This window comes from Squalius cephalus (assembly GCF_949319135.1).
Source record: "Squalius cephalus genome assembly, chromosome: 19".
Classification (NCBI taxonomy): Eukaryota; Metazoa; Chordata; class Actinopteri; order Cypriniformes; family Leuciscidae; genus Squalius; species Squalius cephalus.
Window position 1 is genome coordinate 17,781,543 of NC_137140.1, and position 25,526 is coordinate 17,807,068.

At 42.5% G+C, this 25,526-nt stretch overlaps 1 protein-coding gene across 3 annotated transcripts in view; it reads left to right on the forward strand.

Moving 5' to 3' along the window:
- The window catches only part of mpp3b (MAGUK p55 scaffold protein 3b), an 86,375-nt gene that overhangs the window by 51,090 nt on the left and 9,759 nt on the right, over positions 1–25,526 (forward strand). Inside the window, exons 8-18 of one of the 3 annotated variants that reach the window (XM_079852054.1) lie at positions 11,191–11,276; positions 11,393–11,467; positions 11,561–11,757; positions 12,089–12,153; positions 12,988–13,008; positions 13,613–13,654; positions 14,664–14,729; positions 15,037–15,198; positions 15,333–15,413; positions 15,628–15,721; positions 16,031–16,139. In XM_079852054.1, the coding sequence (XP_079708180.1) occupies positions 11,191–11,276; positions 11,393–11,467; positions 11,561–11,757; positions 12,089–12,153; positions 12,988–13,008; positions 13,613–13,654; positions 14,664–14,729; positions 15,037–15,198; positions 15,333–15,413; positions 15,628–15,721; positions 16,031–16,139 (998 nt within the window). The remainder of the gene's footprint in view (positions 1–11,190; positions 11,277–11,392; positions 11,468–11,560; positions 11,758–12,088; positions 12,154–12,987; positions 13,009–13,612; positions 13,655–14,663; positions 14,730–15,036; positions 15,199–15,332; positions 15,414–15,627; positions 15,722–16,030; positions 16,140–25,526) is intronic. The other 2 variants (XM_079852055.1, XM_079852056.1) reach the window with 2 other exon arrangements.

Sequence of the window (25,526 nt, forward strand, 5' to 3'; positions counted from 1 at the left end):
CCCCCATGTCCCAGGCTGGGCTCCTCGGCGGTGGGGTTGAGGACTGTACCCTACAGTCTTCGACCACCCCAGAAGCAGACTGAGGCCTTCTGCAACAACGGTCATCCGTCCGTGCGGTCTCCTTAGTCTACTTCCCGCAGAGGCCGCCTCCCTGCGGTCCCTCCCCTCGAGCCTTCACTGGCTCCGAGCAGGAGAGGGTTGTAGGAGGGCGGCACCGCCCGTCTCCGCCCCATAGCTGGCCAAACGCCAGGCTAAGCAGCACTCTCGAGACGGGTGGCTTGCTCGGCGGTGTGGTTGAGGACTGCGCCCAACAGTCTTCGACCCTCCCCTGAAGTGGACTGAGGCCTTCTGCATCAATGGTCATCCGTCTGTGCGGTCTCCTTAGTCTCTTAGAATCTCTTGTTTCAAGAACTGATGCCCCTTCCTCCGATCCCCAAGAGGCTGTGGCAGTGCGCACCGCTCAAAAAAAGAAACGAGCCTCGCCACTCTCGTCCTCCTCTGTCGCCAGACCCCTGCCAGAGCACGCCCCCGTGGAACGCTGGTCCTTCCCTGGCCTCCTCTGGCAGGACGCGGTTAATGACCGTGCCCCCACACCGGGCCGCTATGCCACCCACGTCCGGGCCGGTCATTCCGCTTCGCTGCACCACCAGGGTACGTTTGTGGTTCGCTTGACCCCGCTGGTACAGCTTTTGGGAGTCTTCCCAGACTGTCCCGTTGGGTCGCGAGAACCATCAGGCTCGGCTACGCGATTCAGTTCGCGCGGTCTCCTCCCCGCTTCAGGGGAGTCCGCTTCACTATAGTCAGTGGCTATGCCCCGTCATGAGAGCGGAGGTCGCCACCCTACTGGCGAAGGGTGTGATCGAGACTGTCCCTCCAGCCGAAATGAAGTCCGGCTTCTCAGCCCCTACTTTATTGTACCGAAGAAATCCGGTAGGTTACGACCGATCCTCGACTTGCGCGTCTTGAACCGCTCCCTTCACAGGATGCCGTTCAAGATGCTCTCGGCCAAATGCATTTTCGAGTGCGTGCGGCCACAGGATTGGTTTGCAGCGATCGACCTGAAGGACGCCTACTTCCATGTCTCCATTCTTCCTCGACACAGACCGTTCCTACGGTTTGCTTTCGAGGGGCAGGCATACCAGTACGCGGTTCTCCCCTTCGGGCTAGCCCTGTCTCCTCGCGTCTTCACGAAGGTCGTCGAGGCAGCCCTTGTTCCTCTACGGGAACACGGGTTTCGCATCCTGAACTATCTCGACGACTGGCTGATCCTAGCTCACTCTCGAGACCAGGTTTGCGAACACAAGGACTTAGTGCTCCGGCACCTAGCTCGTCTGAGCCTTCGGGTCAACTGGGAGAAGAGCAAACTCTGCCTCGTGCAGAGGATCTCTTTTCTCGGTATGGAAATCGACTCGGTCGCCATGTGCACGCAGCTTACGAGCGAGCGCGCGCAGTCACTGCTGACTTGCCTTCGTCAGTTTGAGGGCAAGAGTGCGGTTCCACTAAAACTATTTCAGAGGCTCCTGGGGCATATGGCATCCGCAGCCGCAGTAACGGCGCTCGGATTGCTTCATATGAGACCGCTTCAGCTTTGGCTTCGCGATCGAGTCCCGAGGTGGGCATGGCATCACGGCATGCTCCGAGTTCCAGTGACTCCGACCTGCCGTCAGTCCTTCACCCCGTGGTCGAACCTCAGTTTTCTTCGGGCCGGAGTGCCCTTGGAACGAGTTCCAGGCATGTTGTGGTATCAACAGATGCCTCCGCCACGGGTTGGGGCGCCATGTACAATGGACATGCTGCCGCGGGCTCCTGGACAGGACCCCAGCGCCTTTGGCATGTCAATTGCCTCGAGTTGTTGGCTGTACGTCTTGCCCTGCACCGCTTCCATGTGTTGCTCAGGGGTCAACACGTACTAGTCCGATCAGACAATACCGCGACTGTAGCGTACATCTACCGTCAAGGTGGTCTGCGCTCCCGCCGTATGTCACAACTCGCCCGCCACCTCCTCATATGGAGTCAGAAGCATCTGAGGTCGCTTCGAGCCATTTATATCCCGGGAGACCTGAACCAGGCGGCCGACGAGCTGTCTCGGCTTCGGCCTCTCGCTGGAGAATGGAGACTCCATCCTCAGACGGTTCAGCTGATTTGGGACCAGTTCGGGGACGCACAGGTAGACCTGTTTGCGTCCCACGACTCGTCCCACTGCGACCTGTTTTATTCCCTCTCCGAGGGCACACTCGGCACAGATGCACTGGTGCACAGCTGGCCGCGGGGCCTCCGCAAGTATGCGTTTCCCCCAGTGAGCCTTCTTGCGCAGACTTTGCGCAAGATCAGGGAGGACGAGGAGCAGGTAATTTTGGTTGCCCCGTTTTGGCACAACCGCACCTGGTTCCCAGAACTAGTACTCCTCGCGACAGCACCTCCCTGGCCAATTCCTCTGAGGAAAGACCTGCTTTCTCAGGGACGGGGCACCTTATGGCACCCTCGTCCCGATCTTTAGAACCTCCACGTGTGGCTCCTGGACGGGACGAAGCAGGTTTGAGTACCCTACCACCAGCGGTGGTGGCTACCATCACTTCCGCTAGAGCATCGTCCACGAGACATGCCTATGCGTTGAAGTGGAACCTCTTCGTCAACTGGTGTTCTTCTAAACATCTAGAACCCACGAAATGCCCGATCAGTGTCATGCTTTCCTTCCTGCAAGAAGGGTTGGAGCGAAGGCTGTCTCCCTCCACCCTAAAAGTGTATGTTGCCGCCATTGCCGCACATCACGACGCAGTTGATGGTAAGTCTCTGGGAAAGCACGACCTGATCATCAGGTTCCTGAGGGGACTGAGGAGACTGAATCCTCCTCGCCCTCCCCTCGTACCCTCTTGGGACCTCTCAGTGGTTTTAACTGCCCTGCAGAGTGCTCCCTTTGAGCCTCTGCAATCAGTGGAGCTTAAGTTCCTGTCAATGAAGACAGCGCTCCTGGTTGCATTGGCCTCCATCAAGAGGGTAGGGGACCTGCAGGCATTTTCGGTTGACGAAGCGTGCCTGGAATTCGGACCGGCTAACTCTCACGTGATCCTGAGACCCCGGCCTGGATATGTGCCCAAGGTTCCCACCACTCTCTTTCGAGACCAGGTGGTGAACCTGCAAGCGCTGCCCTTGGAGGAGGCAGACCCAGCCTTGGCACTGCTCTCTCCAGTACGCGCACTCCGTGCTTACGTTGACAGAACGCAGTGTTCAGGACCTCAGATCAGCTCTTTGTCTGTCATGGTGGGAAAGGCTCTCTCCAAGCAAAGGTTGTCTCACTGGATAGTGGACGCCCTTGCTTTGGCTTACCAGCAGCAAGGTCGACCGTGCCCCCTTGGTGTGACGGCTCACTCCACCCGGAGTGTGGCATCCTCTTGGGCTCTAGCGCATGGCGCCTCGCTAACAGATATCTGTAGAGCTGCAGGCTGGGCGACACCTAACACATTCGCGAGATTCTACAATCTCCGAGTGGAGCCAGTTTCTTCTCATGTACTCGCTTCAACTAGCCGGTACTAGATTCTGCTCAGGTGTCTTCGCTTGCTCGCCATTCCTCTCCACAGACGGAATACGTGCGATATTCCCTCAGGTGAGCCTAATAAGCCCTGAGTCTCCTCCAGCACTGTCGACGTCAATGCCAGAGTTATGCCACCGGCAGCTTTCGCGCTTGGCTAGGTGCCTCCATGTGCATGGTTCCCCCTCTGGGTGACCCCCACATGTGTATTTCCACTGTAAGCCTCTCTGAGCATGTGTCTTTCCCTTGGCAAGCCACCTTGCCACCCCTGGGGTTGAAATATTCCACCTGCGGCTGGACACCCCAGTGATACTCCATATGCAGCCCCCCGGGGTCATGTGTGTATTCCAAGTCCCCCCCTTCGGGCTGGGCATAATTGCATATTTCCACTGAGATATGCTTCCCAGTGTACCTTGGTATTCCTGTGTTAAGTAGGACTCCTTCGTCCGTGCTAGTCTCACGACAGGGAGCTCAGACTTAGAAGGATTACTTCCTGCTCAGCTACTGTTCGGACGCTCTTGCTTACTGCTCCGCGCTTTGCTCTATCGCTTTTACATTTTATCTCCTATATTTTTATATTTTATTTCCTTTTATCACCTAATTTTAACTTCAGCAAACAGCACAGTGCTCAGACAACAAAGTTTGGATTACTACAAAAACGCAGAATTCTTTTACCCGACCAGCTTACATTCCGGGAAAGGAAAACACAACTGCCTACATTCATACGGATAAGAGAAAATGCCTCTTCAGGTTCAAGAATCTACTTGCTGCACTAACTGCCACAGACTTTTACAAAGGATTGCAGTTCTCGAAACAAAGTTACTTACGGGACCATCAAACCAGACGGAGCACACAACAGAGCTTCGTCATGAACACCCTCAGCATACCGGTGAGTCCCATGAAACTAGTGCTCCTCGACAGGTAGAGAAACAAGCCGATCGACTTACTAATCGATGGCACAAACAGGGAGCTAGACCCAAAGGCACTCAAGACATCAGATTGTCACGAGCATCACATATTGCCGCAGTAGCATACTCTACCCCAGATACAGCTCTGACAAGGATTGCAAACACCGGTCTTCTACCACCGCCTATACATCTTGAGAACAGATTTGAAGTACTAATGAATGTAAATGAGGAATCCCCAAATGTGATGAATGTGATCGAACACAGACTGAATGGGCCAGTAGCTAACACTGATGCTAACTGGCGCTCAAGATCAAGCAGACAGCGGCACTCAGCTCAGAGCGCAGCCGAGCCCAGGACTCTGATAGTGGGGGACTCCATAATTAGAAACATTAGCAGCAGGGATACAACTATGTGCTGCCTTCCACAAGCAACAACTTCTGATATAAACAGGGAACTTCAGAACATTCTGATGAAACATAAGACTGCAAATCGACTCATCATTCATGTGGGGAAGAATGATATTCATAAACAGCAGTCAGAACTCCTTAAGAAGGATTTCAATGAACTTTTTGAAACACTTAAAAGACTGAAAGTTCAAACATTCATCAGTGGACCTCTCCCAGCAAGAGGAACAAACAGGTTTTCACGGTTGCTTGGGCTAAATACATGGCTGCAAAAAACCTGCAATATAAAAGGAGTAAACTTCATTGACAATTTCAATCTTTTCTGGAGTCAGAGACAACTGTTTCATCGGGATGGCCATCACCCAAACAAACTTGGTTCAAGAGTGTTAAAGAACAATTTCTACTTCTCCCTCAATCATCCTTCTGCAGTGTGTGCCAATCCACTCAATCTGAACGGCACACACACACCTGGACACAGTATGAATGACCACGGGACTTCACTTCAGCAGCAAAATGGACATGCGGTTGACATATCACACAAGGACAATGATAACACCACTCCGCCACAACAACCTCTGCTCACGGACACAATCTCAGCTGAGCCCTGCCCACAGAGAGACATATCAGAACTGCTTGAAGATTCAGCACCCAAGGACGACTTCCTGGAAAACAGCCAGGGAAGCCAGGACAGCATATCACAACCTCCTATAACACCAGAGCAACAGCCCCTTTCACCAGACACGCTATCCCTCTCTCCAGCATCGCCACTTCTGTGTTTCTCACAGAAAATGGAAGAACTGGTGTATGCTGGAACCAAAATATCCCACTCTTTTGCTGCAAGCCCCCAGATACCAACCAAAAAACGGCAGGCACCATTACCACCCGCACCAAAGCCTGCAGGCCCAGCTCGCCCTCCCCCTCCTGTGAGAGCTCTTCGGCCTCTGCCACAACGCCAGGGCCCACACCCTCCTACATCTGCTCGAGGTGAACCAAAAACAACTGATACCAGCTCTCAGTGATGTGTTTTGGGTCCCCGCTCTGATAACAGTAACTTTCTCAAATGTTTACAGAACAAGCGGGAACCCAGTGTGCCGGTATCTTTCTCTATTGCTGTTTTATTACAAGATAGAAAATCTAAGGCCTTCAATAGCCGTACAGCAAACCTAACTAATCTGGTGCCTATTACACGTCAAAGTAAGATTGATGTGGGGACAAAAAGTAAGACTGTTAAGTTAGCACTTTTAAACATTCGTTCACTTAAAAATAAATCACTTCTAGTCAACGACTTAATAACCACAAACAACCTGGATTTTATGCTTCTAAATGAAACCTGGCTAGAAGACAGCTTTAGTGCAACAATCCTCAATGAAGCAGCCCCTCCTAACTTTACTTTTATGAGTGTCTGCAGAGCTGTTAAGAGAGGTGGGGGTCTAGCTGCTCTTTTTAAAGATATCTATCAATGTAAGCAAATATCATTTGGGAATTACCCTTCTTTCGAATATCTGGGTATTGTGTTAAAAGGTGCTCCACGCATTTTACTTATCATTATTTACAGGCCTCCAAAATTCTCTCTAGCCTTTGCTGAGGACTTTACAGAACTGTTATCAGCAATTACCTCAGAGTTTGACTGTTTTGCCATTGCTGGAGATTTTAACATCCACATAGATAATGCAGAAAACAATATGGCAAAAGAAATCAAAACTGTTTTAAAAACTTTTGATCTGACTCAGCATGTACATGGACCCACACACAATCGTGGACACACTCTAGATTTACTTATCAGTAAGGGTCTTAACATTTCATCGATTGTTATTAAGGATGTAGCACTGTCTGATCATTTCTGTATTTTCTTTGATATATTGATCTCTCCTGCCACTGAAGCTAGATCTGTGTCTGTCAAGAAGAGATGCTTAAATGAGAACACTAGTGTACTATTTATGAAGGCTATATCCTTAACACCAAGCATATCTGCGGACTCTGTTGATTTTCTCCTTGATTCTTTTAACTCAAAAGTTAAAGGTGTAATTGATGATATTGCTCCTGTTAAAGTCAGGAAGAAGAGTGGCAGACAAAAAGCACCTTGGAGAAACTCAACAGCAGTGCAAAATATGAAAAGACAATGTAGAAAAGCAGAGCGCATGTGGCGGAAGACAAAACTTGTAGTCCATTATAACATCTACAAAGACAGCCTTCATGCTTTCAATATGGAACTAGGCAAAGCTAGACAGACTTTCTTCTCAAATATTATAAACAGTAATTTAAACAACACACGCACTCTTTTTGCTACTGTAGAGAGACTGACAAACCCCCCAAGCCAGATTCCCAGTGAAATGCTCCCAGAGAACAAGTGCAGTGAGTTTGCTTCTTTCTTCTCTGAGAAAATCAATAATATCAGAAAGGTGATCAGCACATCCTTGAGTTGCCCTGGGGTCAGACAGATCAAACCACCTGAGAAAGTAGTTACTATGTCTGACTTCAAAGAAATTGATGGCAAAATTTTGGAAGAAACCGTACGACACCTTAAAACATCAACCTGTGCTCTTGACACACTTCCCACATCATTTTTCAAAAGTGTGTTAAACAGTTTAGAAGCAGATCTTCTAGAAGTGGTAAATGCCTCACTTCTCTCTGGGAGTTTTCCAAACTCCCTAAAAACTGCAGTTGTCAAGCCCCTCCTGAAAAAGAGCAATCTGGATAAGACCATATTAAGCAACTATAGGCCGATCTCAAATCTTCCTTTCACAGGCAAGATCATTGAAAAAGTTGTCTTCAATCAGCTGAACAAATTCTTAAGCTCGAATGGATCCTTTGACAATTTTCAATCTGGTTTCCGACCGCACCACAGCACAGAGACAGCACTCATAAAGATAATAAACGATATTCGCTTAAATACTGATTCAGGTAAATTATCAGTGCTGGTGCTACTCGACCTCAGTGCTGCATTTGACACTGTCGATCATAACATACTTCTTGACAGGCTGGAAAACTGGGTGGGGCTTTCTGGGATAGTCCTAAAATGGTTCAGGTCATACTTAGATGGGAGAGGTTATTATGTGAGTATAGGAGACCATAAGTCTGAGTGGACATCCATGACATGCGGAGTCCCTCAAGGCTCAATTCTTGCGCCACTCCTGTTCAACCTGTATATGCTCCCAATGAGCCAAATAATGAGAAAGAACCAAATTGCTTACCACAGCTATGCAGACGACACACAGCTCTACTTAGCCCTATCGCCTAACGATTACAGCCCCATTGACTCCCTGTGCCAATGCATTGATGAAGTCAACAGTTGGATGTGTCAAAACTTTCTTCAGTTAAACATAGACAAAACTGAAGTCATTGCATTTGGAAACAAAGATGAAGTTCTCAAGGTGAATGCATACCTTCACTCTAGGTGTCAAACAACTAAAAATCAAGTCAGGAATCTTGGTGTGACACTAGAGTCAGACCTTAGTTTCAGTAGTCATGTCAAAGCAATAACTAAATCAGCATACTATCATCTGAAAAATATTGCAAGAATTAGATGCTTTGTTTCCAGACAAGACTTAGAGAAACTTGTGCATGCTTTCATCACCAGCAGGGTGGATTATTGTAATGGACTCCTCACTGGCCTTCCCAAAAAGACCATAAGACAGTTGCAGCTCATACAGAACGCTGCCGCCAGGATTCTGAGCAGAACTAGAAAATATGAACATATCACACCAGTCCTCAGGTCTTTACACTGGCTCCCAGTTAAATTTAGGATTGATTTTAAAGTATTATTACTGGTATATAAATCATTCAATGGCCTAGGACCTCAATACATTGCAGATATGCTCACTGAATATAAACCCAACAGATCACTCAGATCACTAGGATCATATCAGCTAGAAATACCAAGGGTTCACTCTAAGCATGGCGAGTCCGCTTTTAGCTATTATGCCAGCCGCAGCTGGAACCAGCTTCCAGAGGAGATCAGACGTGCTCCTACAGTAGTCACATTCAAATCTAGACTCAAAACACATCTGTTTAGCTATGCATTTACTGAATGAGCACTGTGCCAATGTTCGTCCGACTGTTTGTACTGTACTGTATTTTATTTTTTTTATTTTTCTTAACTGTTTTAATTAGTCTTATTTCTTTTTATTATTTTAATTTCTTTTATGTAAAGCACTTTGAATTGCCATTGTGTATGAAATGTGCTATATAAATAAACTTGCCTTGCCTTGCCTTGCCTTACGCAGGGCACTCGAAGACAGTCGAGAGGTGGCGTGATTAGACTGGGAACCCCATTCGTCGTCATCCGACGTAACTCGGAGTGACTACGAAAGGGAACGTCTCGGTTACGTATGTATTTCGAACAGATAGTGCTAATAAATTAGCCTACTGTATATCAAGCCATTAACTGGGCTGAACAGTGAACATGTTTGTGTGTGTGTGTGTGTGTGTGTGTGTGTGAGAGAGAAACATCTCGGTTACGTATGTAACCCTCGTTCCCTGAGTAGGGAACGGAGACGTTACGTCTCCCTGCCACTTTCGTTGTACCGCTGGAACGCCTGAGTTCAGTCTCGGCTCCTCAGCGAAGACATATCTGCATGTTGCCGGCGTACTTCCTTATATACCCCCAGGGTGGGGCGGAGATACGCTATGCAAATTCCACAGACCCATGGCATTTCATTGCCATTGGCTCGTTTTATATACTCGAAGGTGAGAGGCTTTCTAAGCGAAACCCCATTCGTCGTCATCCGACGTAACGTCTCCGTTCCCTACTCAGGGAACGAGGGTTACATACGTAACCGAGATGTTTCTCTCTCACACACACACACACACACACACACACACACACAAACATGTTCACTGTTCAGCCCAGTTAATGGCTTGATATACAGTAGGCTAATTTATTAGCACTATCTGTTCGAAATACATATTTATATTATATAACTACTACAACTTTTTTTTAACAAAGTCTTTTCTTCTAAAGCCTACCGATATACAACAAAAACGTGTCAACTCAGCCTAAAAAACTGTTAATGGCCTAGTCTTACTTAGACTTTTTCTTTGCACTGTGTAAAAACATCGCGGCCTGCTGCACTAAATGAGCGTTCGCTCACAGCGCTTGTTGCAGGAATGCACAAGATTCTTATAGCAAGGCACTGGGATGCTCATAGCATAGTAAATAAATTAATATTTACATTATTAATTATATCATATCCACCTGCGACCCATCCGCAATTAATCAGAATGTTATTTGTATTACTTGACCCACCCTATCCGCAGATGGCCATTCAGTGCGACCTATATAGGCAGTCGGCCCCGCTCATTCTGGTGAGCTGAAAGGCCAATTGTCTGTGAAATTCACAGACGTGAACCAATCAGGCTTCAGTATTCAGAGATGACGGAGTTTCCCCATAGCAATCAGAGAAGATTCTCTGATGCAGTGGTGTTCCCATATCTCAGGGAACCGATGTTACATGAGTAACTGGAGCGTTATTAATAATAACTTACATTTTGGGTTAAACACATAATAATATTACATTTGTGTACAATTAAATCACAAAACCAAAGGGTGTGTCTTACCACTAGATCTACAAAGAACTACTTTCAGTTGGATTTACTTTCATAAGTGATGCAGAAAAAATGCTATTGATATTTAAATGTGCTAATAAATCTATATAAAATACATCTAAAACCCTAATGGGTGTGTCTTGTTACTGGTTCCTAGATGAACCACCATTTAGATGTTGGTTTTATTCACAGAACTAAAACACAACACTTACTATTGAAATGCAACAATTGAGAAAAAGCTTCCAAAGCAGTAAAGAGTTCCAAAACGCTAGAGAGTTTTACGTTCTAACTTTTAATAAATTCATGCAGTTTTCTCTCAACTTCTAATAGTGTGTCTTGTTATTTGGACCTTAAGAAACATTTCCATGCATGCAGGTATTTCTCTCATTTGTAATTCAGGATAAATGCTATTGAATTAAATTCCAACCTGTTAATAAATTCATTTTAAAATGCTTGAAGTTTTCCATCCGACTGTCTGTGGGCGGGGATATAAAAATGCTGAAGTATAATCTGTAGTTTTAACGAAAGCCCTGGAGTTGTCAAAAGTCTTTTGCTAAAAAAATAAACAAGAATTTTTCGGTTCAGGTAACACGGAATACGAGTAAACATTGTTTATTTACATATACTACCGATATTGTAACAATACAAAGATTGTAACAATACAAAGCAGCTGAAAATCGGTTACACTTTAAATTAAAGTTACACTTTAAATGAGAAAAGAACGTGAAATAAGTGTTAAGTATCAGACCTTCGGATCCCACTGTATTTTAAATGCACCATGATGACTCTTGACTGAATTCTTCTTCAGGTCTGGTGCATGTTGGAGATGAGTTGAGAGAGGTCAATGGAAATCTCATTATACACAAACGTCCTGAGGAGATCAGCCAGATTCTGGTGTGTTCACTATTCCTCTGTTGTTTTACAAAAGCTGAGTCAGTCCCTTAAGATTCTTTATCTGAAAAGGCACTTGCGTGATTTATTGTCCTTGATTATTGTTTGTCGGGCTGCAGTCTCAGTCTCAGGGCTCGATCACTTTGAAGATTATCCCTGCCATTAAGGAAGAGGACAGATTCAGTGAGAGTAAGGTAAATGTAATCACTTTATTTGAAAGTCATAGGACAGAATAAATAGCAGCTGCTGCAGGTAATGTATGCAGTGTTATGTTATGACTCTTTAAGGTTTATTTAAGAGCCCTGTTTGATTACACGCCATATGAAGACAAGGCCACACCCTGCCAGGAGGCAGGACTGCCTTTCACATGTGGGGACATCCTGCAGGTGGTGAGCCAGGACGACCCAACGTGGTGGCAGGCCAAAAGAGTGGGAGACAGCAACCTGCGTGCCGGCCTTGTTCCTTCAAGACAGTTCCAGGAGAGGTACACAACAAAAATCATGTCAACAGTTGGTTAATTTTATTATCAGATTAGCCTCCTCCTGCAAAGTTTAATGTGGTACCTCATATGTGTATATATATATATATATATATATATATATATATATATATATATATATATATATATATATATATGTATGTATATATATATAATTTTTTTAAATTAAATGCTTCAGAGAAATTCATTAAAACCCACAGTTGATTTATTTTGAGTAAATATTTGAGCACACACACTCTCACATTCTGCCGCTATGATTCTTCTAAGAGAAACTTTCTTATTGTAATTATATCTTGTCTCTTTCCTAAATTTGCAGACGACTGTTGTATAGGATGAAAATGGGAACACACCAGAGCCCTAAATCACCCAGAGCAACACCATGTAAGTTCTCAGAAACTACTACTGGGTAGCTTAGATAAATAGGGTACCTACTAATTAACTAGATGTGAATTGCTTGTAAACTTTAAAACAAAATTTCTGAAAATGAGGCAGATGATATTCAGAAGCCAGGTGGAAATCTTGCATCTTTTTTGAGGTGTGCTGACTAAACCCTCAGAGAAAATGTGAAAGCGTACCTGTCAAAGCCAAATGGAGAAGAACGCTGGTATATTCAGATTAATTCTTTAGTTTTTTAATCCCTTCCTGTTAAATTACCCAGGAAATACAGTGTTATTTGCAAGAAAAAAAAAATGTTTATGTTCAGACGCTTTCAAATGTTTAAAATGTTTGTATCGATTCAGGTTCTCAGTTCGATTCCATTTTTGATTTTATCCATTTAAGCTTTATAATGTTCATTTTGCGTACATATTTTTTATCAGCTAATGCTGTAATTTATACAGGCCAGTCCTTTTAACAGTATTTAAAAAACAGTGCATAGTTCATTCGTTTCTAGAATGGGACTATGCTGGTTGAGCTCTATGTTTTTGATTCACACAAAAAATCATAAGACTCATAAGAGTCACAAGTATCTCATCACATTCAGTACTCAATTCACATCTCACCCCATCTGCAAAAAGTGCTGTACAATTCACTGAAAACGTTTGTAGGATTTTAAGAATATATATCGGCATAGGTTAAATGAAGGGTTAGAATTTATACTTTTGACCAGGCCTATCAGAATTGACAATTCTAGTTTCAATATTCCATATTCATTTGCTTTTCATACTTGTTCATGTTACAGCAATTGTGTTTGTTTCCTCATTCTGCTTACCCGAGGTGAACAATCTTGTGAAAAAGGTAGGTGATTTTGACAAAATGTCATTAAATATGAAATGTTAAAGGTAACACTTTATTTTACAGTGTCCTTGTTACACACTTGTAGCCTACTTAGTATAGTAGTTAGATTTAAAATGTAAAAAAAGCAACTAACCATAAAGCTAAGCCCATAGTAAGTACAAGTTGCTAATTAATTCAAATTACTCTAAAGTATTACTTTTTTTGTGCAATTAATTACACTGCAACCGTGACACCTTAAAATAAAGTGTAACCTAATGAAATCCAAATATTTATAAATTCTTCTCAAATTCATTCTTAAGTCTGTAAAATGGTATGACGGGTATTAGTTACTAACTTATAATCATGGCTAGTCCATGAAAATAACTACAAGAATCAATATCTGAATACCCAGTACAGATACTGAAATCACTGTGCTCAGTGCTTGCTGCTTCATTTTGCTGTTGTGGTTCTCTTTGCCTCTCCAAAAACTCTGACCTTTGAGTTTCTGACCTACAAAATGTCCTTGTAAAATGTATATATCCTGTCACCCCACTGATTGTCCTCTCCTTCCTGTACCCTTTCATCTGCTGTGTTCTCCTGACCCACCCACCCACCCACCCTCCAGAGGACTGTGACAGTGAGGACAGTGTCAGTGGACAGCACGTAGGTGAGAGATGTACCCTACACACTGAAATGCACTCCATATGGCTTTGGCTATGGATGATGCTTTGTTGTGTGGTGTTGTGTGGTGTTAATCACTTTAAATATCATCTGGGTTCATTGTGAGCTCTTCGGTGCACTTCACCACAGCAATCAAGCGCTTGGCACATCCTAAGACCCTATCCATTGGTCACATCTTGACAACCCGCTGCTCCGCTGCTAGCTTTGGACAACTCCCTCTGAGTTTTAGTCTCAATGGTTTTTAGTGTGTGCTTTTTGTTAAGAGGAAGATTTTTCTGTGCTTACTCTTTGTGGCGCTTACTACTTAAAGGGACAGTTTACCCAAAAATGAAAATTCTGTCATCTTCATGTTGTTCAGTTGAGCCCGAATGCCTTTCTTACTTCTGTGGAAGTAATGTGGAAGAATATGCTTGCTGTTTTTTCCCCCAAGGATTCTGAAGTCATATGTTACGTATCTGTGAGGAACACATTTAAGTCATGATTCACACACATATATATAATATAAATATACAGCAATTATTATAATCTACCCCTTTGCTGTAGATCTCATGTCTCAATTGCACTTTCACATATTAAAATTTCAATGATTTGTCATGTCACGTTGACATAAAACCTGACACATCGCTTCTAAAGGCACCATATTTGCACGCAATGGTGCTTTTTTGTCATTTTGGATTTTGATTGCCCCAGTCCTTATCCACTTTTTTCTTTTTATGGAAAAAAGCAGCCAGTACGTTCTTCAGCATTTCTGTTTTATTATTTACCAAAGCATGTATTTTTTCTTTTGTGATGGAAATGGGCTTCCATAGGAAAAAAAAACAATTTGAAACATTTCTTTTTGGATGAACTATTCATTTAAGTATAAAGCACAGGTGCTATAGCCAGGGAACTATTGCTTTGGGCTAATGGCTCACGCAGGCTTTGGCATGGCTGATAGCTCATGATAGTCTTTATAGAATTATACTGGATGTGTGATGGTCTAACATTAGTTGTAGTTTCTCCAAAGTGTAAGGCGGTGGCACCGTCCTGTGGCCAGGCCTTTTCCTGGGAGTTTTACTCAGGTACCACGTTTCTTTCATACTTGTAAGGTAAATGGATGCATTGCTGCTTTAACTTGTTCAGGGCATATTAAATTGTACAAAGCAGATGAACAGCGTGCTGCTATTTGACCCTGAGATGCAGCTGTGACATAAAATCAGCTGTAGTTTGAGAGACGTGATATTTTTAGTCTGGAGGATGCACCTCTTTCCACCCTTGTCTTTTTGTCTGATCTTTAATGTATCAATTCTGTCATGTCTATTTCTGATCTTCGTTTTTAGATGTTCTTTTCCTATTTTGATCTATTGGAAAATCTCTCTGCTCTCACAGCTGGTCTAAGGAGAAGCTTCAGGCTAAGCCGCAAGGATCATCAGGGTTCTACCAAAGAGTCTCATTCACCGGAGTCTGCAGAGAATGAGTTCCTCATATATGAAGAGGTGACCCTACATCAGATGAGACCTCAAGATAAACCAAGACTTGTGGTGCTGATAGGTAAGATTCAAGGGATTTCAGAGCAATCTAAATGACCAAATCTTTGCTTGTCTTCAGAATGTAATTTCCTTTGGGGGTCTCTCTCTCTCTCTCTCTCTCTCTCTCTCTCTCTCTCTCTCTCTCTCTCTCTCCAGGATCTCTTGGTGCTCGGATCAATGAGCTGAAGCAGAAGGTGATTGCTGAGAATCCTCATCGGTATGGTGTCGCTGTACCACGTGAGTTTACTCTTTCGATTATTTATTAAATTGAAATCTTACTTAAAATCTTAATTAAAATCTTACCTACATTAGAGACTGTGGCTGATACATTAGAAGCTGAATCAAAGTAGAACTTGTTCTTGCTTCAGTTTGATGGCCTGAAGTTGAAGAGCTTCAAATATGTGACATTAACTGAAATGATTGTATACTTTGTATAATCATTTTCTAACAGACACAACAAGACCCAGAAAGAGCCATGAGAAGGAGGGCGTAGAATACCACTTCATCTCCAAGCAGGCCTTTGAGGCTGACATACAATCTAATAAGTATGTTATATGAAATAGTTTTAATATGTTGGATGCATTTTTGGTCAGTATTGTAACACATCTGTGTGAAATTTTGTTAAGGGCATAGTTCACCCAAAAACTTGAATACTTTGGCTACCATCTATCGTAACTGCATGAAACGTTTCTTATTTGTTCTGAGAAAGAAAGTCATACAGGTTTGGAACGGCAGGCGTGAGTAAACAATGAGAGAATTGTCATTTTTTGGTGAACTATCCCTTTGATAAGTGTTATAAAATTAAATTTTACTGGCGTTTTAATTGATGACAAATGCATATTGTGTATGTCCAGGTTTATTGAACATGGTGAATATAAGAATAACCAATATGGGACGAGTCTGGAGTCAATCCGGAGTGTCCTGGCGAGAAATAAAGTGTGTCTGGTAGATGTTCAACCTGAGGTAAATGTAGCGTTCTCTTATTTTTACTATTGTCAGTTTATCTTGCTTTTCTCTGTATTTCTGATCCTCAGATCTTGTGATATGTTGCTATTTTGCCAATTATGCTATTTTAAAGTCTCCTAATTTTGTTTTGGAGGTTTCCTACAACAGCATCAAAGGTCAAAAAACAGTTTAATTTTCTCATAATATACATTACACATCACCACATTGTTCAATGATTCTCTAACGAATCGATGGATGAATCACTCTCTCTAAATCCCTCCTTTCCGTGAGCTATTCTGCTCTGATTGGCCAAATGGCACAGTCTGTTGTGACTGGTCTACCGCATACAGCGCCTGTTGGAAAAATGACCATTACCATAATAACTTCAGCTCCGTCCTGCGGCTTCCTACAGCTCAGCGATTGTAAACTAAACACAGTAATGATGATGTCGATTTTACCATATCAATCCGAGCGCGAGACTCGAGAGTCCGAAGATGAAACATTGGAAGAACTAATTATTCAACCTTAACCTCCATTGCAAGGACGACTTGAGCAGGACGTTTCTTAGTGAAACTACTCATTTTGAGGTACATTTATAAGATAATTCCTCAGCATTACCAAGAGTATTTCCATCAACAAACCGATGTGAATTTATTGCGGTGCACATGCGGGAACTGTGTCACAGGGCTCTCAAGTTTTGAAGACAGGCAAGAGTGACACCCCGGGTCGTGGGAGTGTTTCATTAATATTATTATTAGTGTTTTTGTTGTTATTATTAATAATTGCTGAGAGAGAGAGAGATTATGACTGGTGTTGTTTATTGTAAGTGTTTGTTGCCTTTTTGGACTTGTTGCCTTCCACCTGCACTGTCTCTTCCTCTGTCTCTTCCTCTAATAGGCCTACCCTTTTCGCCACCTTCTCTCGGCCAGCATCCTCTAACCTGGCCTTTTTAGGGGACTTTCCTCTCAGGGCAAATGGGAGGATGCTTAATTGCTTTTTACCTGACATCTTTGAAAGACAGATGCAATGATTAATGCATCCATGGCCAGGATATAATTATAAAATATGACATGATTTTAAAAGTGACCTATAAAATCGACTATGCAATACACTTTCATTTATTCAGTGCTAATAAAATGATTAAGCTTATTTGGAGAGAGAGATGTTTATAATGTGACAATATGTCAGTCATCGTGTGATAACGAAAATACAGACCCTTTCCAAAAAATTAGAATAACCTGGAAAAGTTTATTTATTTCCATAATTTCATTCAAAACGTTAAACTTCCATAGATTATAGATTCAGGGCCCACAACTTAAACGATTTCAAGTATTTAGTTATTTGTACATAATTTGGGCTTCCAGCTCATAAAACCCACGAAAACAGGATTTCAAAAAATGAGAATATTACATGAAATCACACAGTAATTACACAGTGATACCATGGTCATTGAACCAGGTTTTGGTTCTTTTGGCAGTGTGGGCAGGTGCAAATCCTGGAAAATGAAGGAAGCATGAAGTGCTTTGAAAATGTCCTGGCAGACGGCTGCTTTGACTCTGGATTTAATAAAGCACAGTGAACCAAAGTCCTCTTTTCTGATGAGAGCAAATTTTGCATCTCATTTGGAAACCAAGGTCCCAGAGTCTGGAGGAAGAATGGAGAGGCACACAATCCAAGATGCTTGAAGTCCAGTGTGAAGTTTACACAGTCTGTGTTGGTTTGGGGAGCCATGTCATCGGCTGGTGTTGGTCCACTGTGCTGTCCACTCAACGCAGCCGTCTACCAGGACATGTCCATGTCCAGAGCACTTCATCCTTCAGCAGACAAGCTTTATGGAGATGCTTCCTTCATTTTCCAGCAGAATTTGCACCTGCCCACACTGCCAAAAGAACCAAAACCTGGTTCAATGACCATGGTATCACTGTGTAATTACTGTGTGATTTCATGTAATATTCTAATTTTTTGAAATCCTGTTTTCGTGGGTTTTATGAGCTGGAAGCCTAAATTATGTACAAATAAACAACTAAATACTTGAAATCGTTTAAGTTGTGGGCCCTGAATCTATAATCTATGGAAGTTTAACGTTTTGAATGGAATTATGGAAATAAATCAACTTTTCCATGATATTCTAATTTTTTTGAAAGGGTCTGTATATGTCAGTGAACAGGCTGTAAAACTGTAAAACTTATCTGGGGAAACATTCTCTAACAGCGGTCAAGTTGTCACTGTTTGTGTCAAACAAGTTGTGAATTTGTTGTAACATTAAAACAGGAGATCATAACTTACTCTGTGCTCAAAGTGATGCTCGGAGCTCAGAGTGGTTGTTTCCTCTGTAAACGAAATTTCGGAAGACGACGCTGTAGCAGAATCAAGTGAACAATTCCAGGATATGCTTTTGTTTCATTGGTTGTTGCGTTAAATCTTACCCAGATACAATAGTGCTATTTTCTGATTGGCTATTGTGAAGCTCCTTTCTTTTTTTGATTGGCTGATAAGTGGCAGGCTCGACCAAGAACTCCAGGACAGACGCGTTTTTGATTCCTGCTGGTTTCATAGTGAGAGCGCCGCGGCCAGAGAAATGTGCTCTGCGGCATATTAAATATATTATAAATAGTTTTTCTGCGTGAGAAATACAATGTGTGGCGGGAGTGCGTGACAAAAGACCGAAATGAGTGACTGTCACGCTCAATGCGTGACACTTGAGATAACAGCTGTTGTGGCAAAAACAATAATTAAACAATCATCATCACTGCAAAAGAGACACCAAGAATCAAATTGTATTTTAAAAGATATTATTCTCTTTCAAGAGGCTTTGTCACAAAATCACAGCAGCTACCCCGTGACGTGAGCAAGACCTGACACCCAGCCCAGGAAATTCCCTTCTTATACTCCTTCTTCAAGGTCTTTTCTCTGTAGTTTTCCACTCATCCAGCATGGCCACATCCACATCACATTTAGAATAGAATGACCCCTCTAACCCCCCTTGGCTAAATTATCTTCCATACCTAAAGAGTTAAAGGTTCTTAACCATTTGTCTTACTGTGTGTGTCTTGCTTACATCAGGTGTACAAGCATATCCTGTTCACATTCCACAATATAGACATATTATGTTGCAATATATGTTGAAGATCAATGGAAATCAAATTTTTCCATTACAAAGCGCATAACTAAAATTAGCTGAGCACTAACGTGATTGACTAATCTAACATAAACGTTTGTAAAACAAATATTGCTCCATCCATCTTTACTCAAAGTAAGAACGACAGACCATCTGGGGGGGTGAAATGCTCATTTTCACTCAATCTCCTGTTAATCTTGAGTACCTATAGAGTAGTATTGCATCCTTCATATCTCCAAAACGTCTTTAGTTTTATTATATTTATAAGTGAAAGATTGACTGTACCGAGTCTTTCCGGAAAAAAACGAGCGGCTGGGGGCGGGCCGTGTGGGCGGTGTGCTATAGCTGTGCTAACTGATCTAACAACAACACAGAGAGACATTTGAAGTAGTTTACTCACCGTGACTGCTCGATCCTTAAGCATTAGACGATCTGCAAATAAGTCGATCTGGGCTTTGTTTATAAAACAATCATCGTCGAAATGCAGGGAACAAAGAGTCGTGCACAACCTCCGTTGAAGCTTCGAAAAAACAAACTCCATCCACTATTCCCTTAACGCTGGGTTCTTTGGGAATCTGTGCAGGGTTGTCTTGCCCTGCCAACCAAAAACCCACTTCTTTGGTGACATTGACTTCCCTAAAAGCCGAGCATAGCGCTTTGAGGTAACGTACTGCTTTCGCTCTCTTCTCTCTCTGGTCTGCGAGTGCGCGCGCGGCCGCGGAGAAGTGCCCTTAGGACCCATATAAGGAAATTCCGCTCTATCTTACGTAAGACAGAGCCATACTCGAAAAAAACTTTCCGAAACTTGTGACAAACCGGAAGGAGTATTTTTGGAACAAAAATACTCCTTCAAACGTACAACTTAACTTTTGAAACTTTGTCCATGTTTAGCATGGGAATCCAACTCTTTAACAGTGTAAAAAACTCAGTATGCATGAAACAGCAATTCACCCCCCCTTTAATAGACACAGTTTTAGGTAATAGTGGCCCTCAGATGATTAGCAGAAGTATTTCAGTAAGACATGTGATAATGTGAGTTACCCGGTTAGCCGGAGACCTACACAATATAAAATACAAAACTATCTGTAACGCAGTTCAGATGTTACGGGAAGAAGGAGGCGGGAACCGGCGAACATTGAAATATTTTAATAAATAAATAAACCAATACAAAAATGAAAGTATAAGCCAGCAGCCCCTCGCGGACGACTGCTGGCCACACAAAACACGAACAAAACATAACATAAAACTCAGGCCTGTTCCTTTCTCGCTCTTCACTGTCGTCCCTCCTCCTTTATGCTTCCGCTCCTCCGTGAGAGATACGAGACCGGTGCGTCGCGCAGGTGTAGCTCATTAATCACGCCACCGCCCTCGTGCCGCTCTCCCACGGCCCTCGGCCTCGTCCTGCTCGCCACACTATCTATTTTGAACACCGGTAGAAAATACATCAATAAATATTCTGAGCAAGCAGTACTGACCCATCTTTCAAGAGCAAGCGTTTTTCGAATCCCGCGTTGTTTAAAGGATTAGTTCACCTCAAAATGAAAATCTCCTGATAATTTACTCACCCCAATCCATCCAAGATGGCCATGTCTTTCTTTCTTCAGTGGAATAGAAATTAAGTTTTTTGAGGAAAACATTTCAGGATTTTTCTACACACAACGGAGTTCAATGGCATCCAGAATATTGAAGTTCAAATCAATGCAGTTTCAAAGGGCTTTGAAGTGCTGCTCTGCACAATCCCAGCTGAGGAAATGGGGTCTTATCTAGTGAAACGATCGGTCATTTTCTAAAAAAAAATTACAATTTATATACTTTTTAACCACAATTGTTCGTCTTGTGCTGGTCTGCGATGCGCCACGCATTGCGTCATCACGTTGCAAAGGTCACGCGTCACGTCATCTATCAAATTATTTGTCTGTGTACTCCGGTTCAAAAAGGTAGGGAAGGGTGAAAAATTCCATCTCATTTTCTTTTCCAACTTCAAAATCGTCCGACATCTTTGTTTTAATTTATTATTATTATTTTCTTCTTTTTTTTTTTGTAACCTTTCCAACGTGATAATGTAATACGTGGCACAAGACCAGAGAATGTCTAATAAGGGGAGAAGTTTCACTCTCAATAAACTTCCGGCTTCTGAACTGGTTGCAGTTCCACTCTGGTTCCATATGAGAGCGCTCACAGGACGAGTGCAGAATGAATGGAGGTCTATGGCGCTATACCTCTCAAAATCCACTTTTCTCAGGATATAATTTTTTGTCTAGTAATTTGAATGTTGTATTCGAAAGGAGATGCAAAGAAATTACACATTGCTGGGTGTTAGATTTTTTAGAGTCACTTATTTGCTTTAAAAAGTATTTTAAAATGTCAATGACGTCATACACATCGTACGACCAGAGATACTGCTTTACGGCAATCCTTCAGTCACTTTGGTGTTTTCGCGCTCTGCACTTTCTTTTCTCTCGAGGCATCGACAACACAGCTGACACAGGTAAATACACGTGCTAGAAGAGTTTTTGTTTTGTTTGTTTCTGGTCCTGCTTCGGATGCCACGATACCATCAAGCAGTATCTCTGGTCGTAATCAGTCCTTCACTGACCGAGCAGCGTTCATTAGCAGAATGCTAGCATGTTATGGGCAACAACAATTCAACCTGTAAGAAATCGAAAGGACATAAGTACTCGTTCATTCAACTTTCGACCTATAACCCATGTTGAACTTGCAAAACCTTCAATCAAATCTGAGATTTCTCAACTGCAATCGGGTGAAAGAGACAAATTTAGCCGTCTAGCCCCATAGACTCCCATTCATTTTGCACTCATGGGCGATCGCCCCCAGTGGAACTCTGGTGGAACTACAACCAAAATTCGGTACAGTAGGACTTAATAGGGAGTGGGCAGGCTCTCCGTAGACGGGCTCTGACAAGACGAACAATTAGGGGCGGTCCAAGATGGCGCTCTGATCAGTCACATTTTGAGGAGCTCTGCAAACTCTATTTGTTTATTTTGGCTTGTAATGCAGTAGGAAAAGTTTTTGGACTAATTTGTACCAGATCACATCTAACAGGTTGTTGCGTTGGCTGTCAAAATGGGAAAATCCGAGAAAACAAAAAAAAGTAAGAATGGACCTCATGCTGCTGCTAATGCTAACTGTTAATGAGGCATGTCAAGTCCGCCAAGAACTTCAGATGGACAAAATTCATGACTACTTGAGCCACGACATTGACTACGCAGAATTCATGCTGTGTGAGGAAGAATTCCCCTGTCTTCCAGAAACCCCATGTAAGCCCCCTGCCATCAAACAACGCAAGACCGAGAGTGCTGACACAAATGCCATCCTCTCACAACTCGGAGAGCTTTCGAGGCTGCTTAATAATCGCTTGGATGCTTTGGAAAAAATGGTAGGGGAAAACTCACGTGTGATCGCTAGTATGAAAGAAGCGATTAACGAAAATACCAGGTGAAAATGCAAGATGTCATTGACTTTATGAGTGCCGAAGTAAAAGATTTGAAAGTCAAAATCGGTGCGACTGAGTCAAGCCAAAAGAGTCGAGTTTAACTCGCATGAACAGGAGAAACGGCTTCTGCACCTTGAGGCTTACTCACGTCGGTGGAGTCTTAGAGTTCATGGGGTACCGGAAAGTGAACGAGAAGATGCCCGAAATAAGATCATCGACGTTTGCCAGCACCTTCTGCCAGACGCGAAAGACAAACTCCCGGATGCTGTGGACACCGTTCATCGCCTGGGTCGCAAACGACTGAACGACAGCAAGCCCAGAGGAATCATCGTCCAGTTTACCTCTCGTTTGCGACGCGGTCTGGCGCGCTGCTAAAGATTCAAATTTTCTTAAAAACAACAACCTGAAAATTTCCGAGGATCTGTCTCCTGCGGATAGAGAACGAAGAAACAAGCTTTGGCCCGTCGTGGAAAAGGCGAGAAAAGAGAACAAGCGAGCTCACTTTGTGGGTGGAAGAGCTTTTGTAGAGGGATCTGAAGTATTCCCTCCTGACTAATGGGTTTCTCGTTTATTCTGATCGTCTTTTGACGTTAATATTGCTTCCATCCTCTTGGCTGGTTGGCGCTCTTCATTTATTCTTGCCTATCATCAGTCTACAGTTCTTCCCAGGACACTGAAGACACTCACCTGGCGGTACTACACTCTTGGTTATGTAAGACATTTAAAATGCTGCCTTTTCACGTGGTTTTAATAGTTCTATTTTAGAACTTGTTACAGTTTTTATTTTATTTTTTATATATGAGACGTTCTAGTATGTTTCAGACATTTGTGTTGTCTGGCTTGTATAATACAATACAGTCTCATAATGACCTAATCGATCTGGTATACTTATGTTCTCAAATTTCATTGAAAGTATTGCTTAATTGGAATTTCATACTGTATTTCAATATCTTATTCATATTTTTTGAGTTGCGGTTCTCGTCATGCTCATCTCTTGACCGGTTTAAGTTCTTTACAACAAGTTACTTGTTTTGCTTATCTAGGTCTATTCAATTTTGTTTGTTTTTTCTTTCTTTTCAATTTCCTTTCTTTTACTTCATGTATTTATCTGTTGTTTCTTTAAATGCTAGAGGGCTAAGAAATCATACTAAGCGAAAGGTTATTTTCTTATATCTCAAACAATTCAAATCAGATTTTTGTTTCCTCCAAGAATGCCACTCAACTGTAGAGGATCTTAATTTCTGGAGGTCACAATGGGGACTGGACATATGGATGTCTCATGGTACGACACATCCAGCTGGTGTATGCATCTTAAAAAATCAGTTTAAAGGGAAGGTGTTACATAATGTAAGTGATTTAGATGGACGTTATATGTGTCTCGTTACTGAAATCTCAAATTTGACTTTGTTTAGAGAAACGTGTTAAAATTATTAACTAAATTCCCAAATTCCATCCTTATTTTTGGAGGAGATTTTAATGTGGCTTTAGATGGCAGCATAGACAGATGGCCTCCAAAACTCCCTGACAATACTAGTTTATACTTGAAAATGTTTATGCAAAGATTCTCATTGATGGATAGTTGGAGAGTGTCACATCCCTCTCAAAAGATGTTCACATGGAGTAATAACTCTCTCTCCTCACAATCCCGAATTGACATGTGGCTTATCTCTAAAGAATTATGCAATGCCTCTACTGACATTTTGCCATCATCATTTTCTGACCACAAGAGTATCTTTATTCGTATCCATTTTTCTGCCTCTGACAATGTGCACGGATTCTCTTCTTACTGGAAACTTAACAACTCCATTCTCTCTTACAGGAAAGTAGAAGATGAAATTAACAAGATAATTCACAAAATTTGGAATAAAGCAAGAGAGGAGAATAGTTACAGCAACAACTGGGAATTTACTAAATATGAAATTGGCAAATATCTTTATTTAGTACTGATTTGGCAAAAAAGGAAAAACTGATGAAAATTCTGTTGTATGCAAAATCACCAATCTTTTATCTAAAAATGTGGATGATTTACTTGATTGTGAAAAAGCAGAATTGGTTGATTTACAGCGCAAATTAGACAACATATATAAACATAAAGCTGAAGGGGCATTTATTAGATCGCGCAGAAAATGGATTGAAGAGGGTGAACAAAACTCAGCGTATTTTTTCAGATTGGAAAGACAACAAGCTAAAAACAACCAAATTCAAAAACTAATAATATATAGTAATATAAGTGATGACCCTAAAAGTATGGGCAAAGTTCTGTGCCGAATTTTATAGTGATTTGTATACTTCTAAATTTTCCCAACAACATATGAATGATTTCTTTAATTCTTTACCTAATATAAACCAGTTGAGTGATTTAGATAAACACTTGTGTGACGCCTCTATCACATTGAAGGAGGTAGAGGAAGCTATTAACTGTTTAAAAACCAACAAATCTCCCGGAACAGACGGACTCAGCTCAGAGTTTTACAAGCTATTTAATCACAGTATAGCACCATTCTTGTTAAAGGTATATGAGGAAAGTATAGAAAAAGTATTACTTCCAGCCACATTAAGTCAAGGATTAATAACTCTTATACCAAAATTAAATAAAGATCCCCTCTTAATTGACAATTGGCGTCTGTAATGAGGAGTCATCGGATTGAGGATCCATCTGCAGCTTTATTAACACAGAGTCGAAAACAGGTACAAACAAGGTCGAGGCAGGCAGCAAACATTCATAGAACAAAGGACAGGCAAGAGGTCTGGGCAGGTAGCTGACAATCGTAATCCAAAAGACAGGCAAAGGTCGAGGCAGGCGGCAAGGAATCAAACAACGAGAAACAGTCCA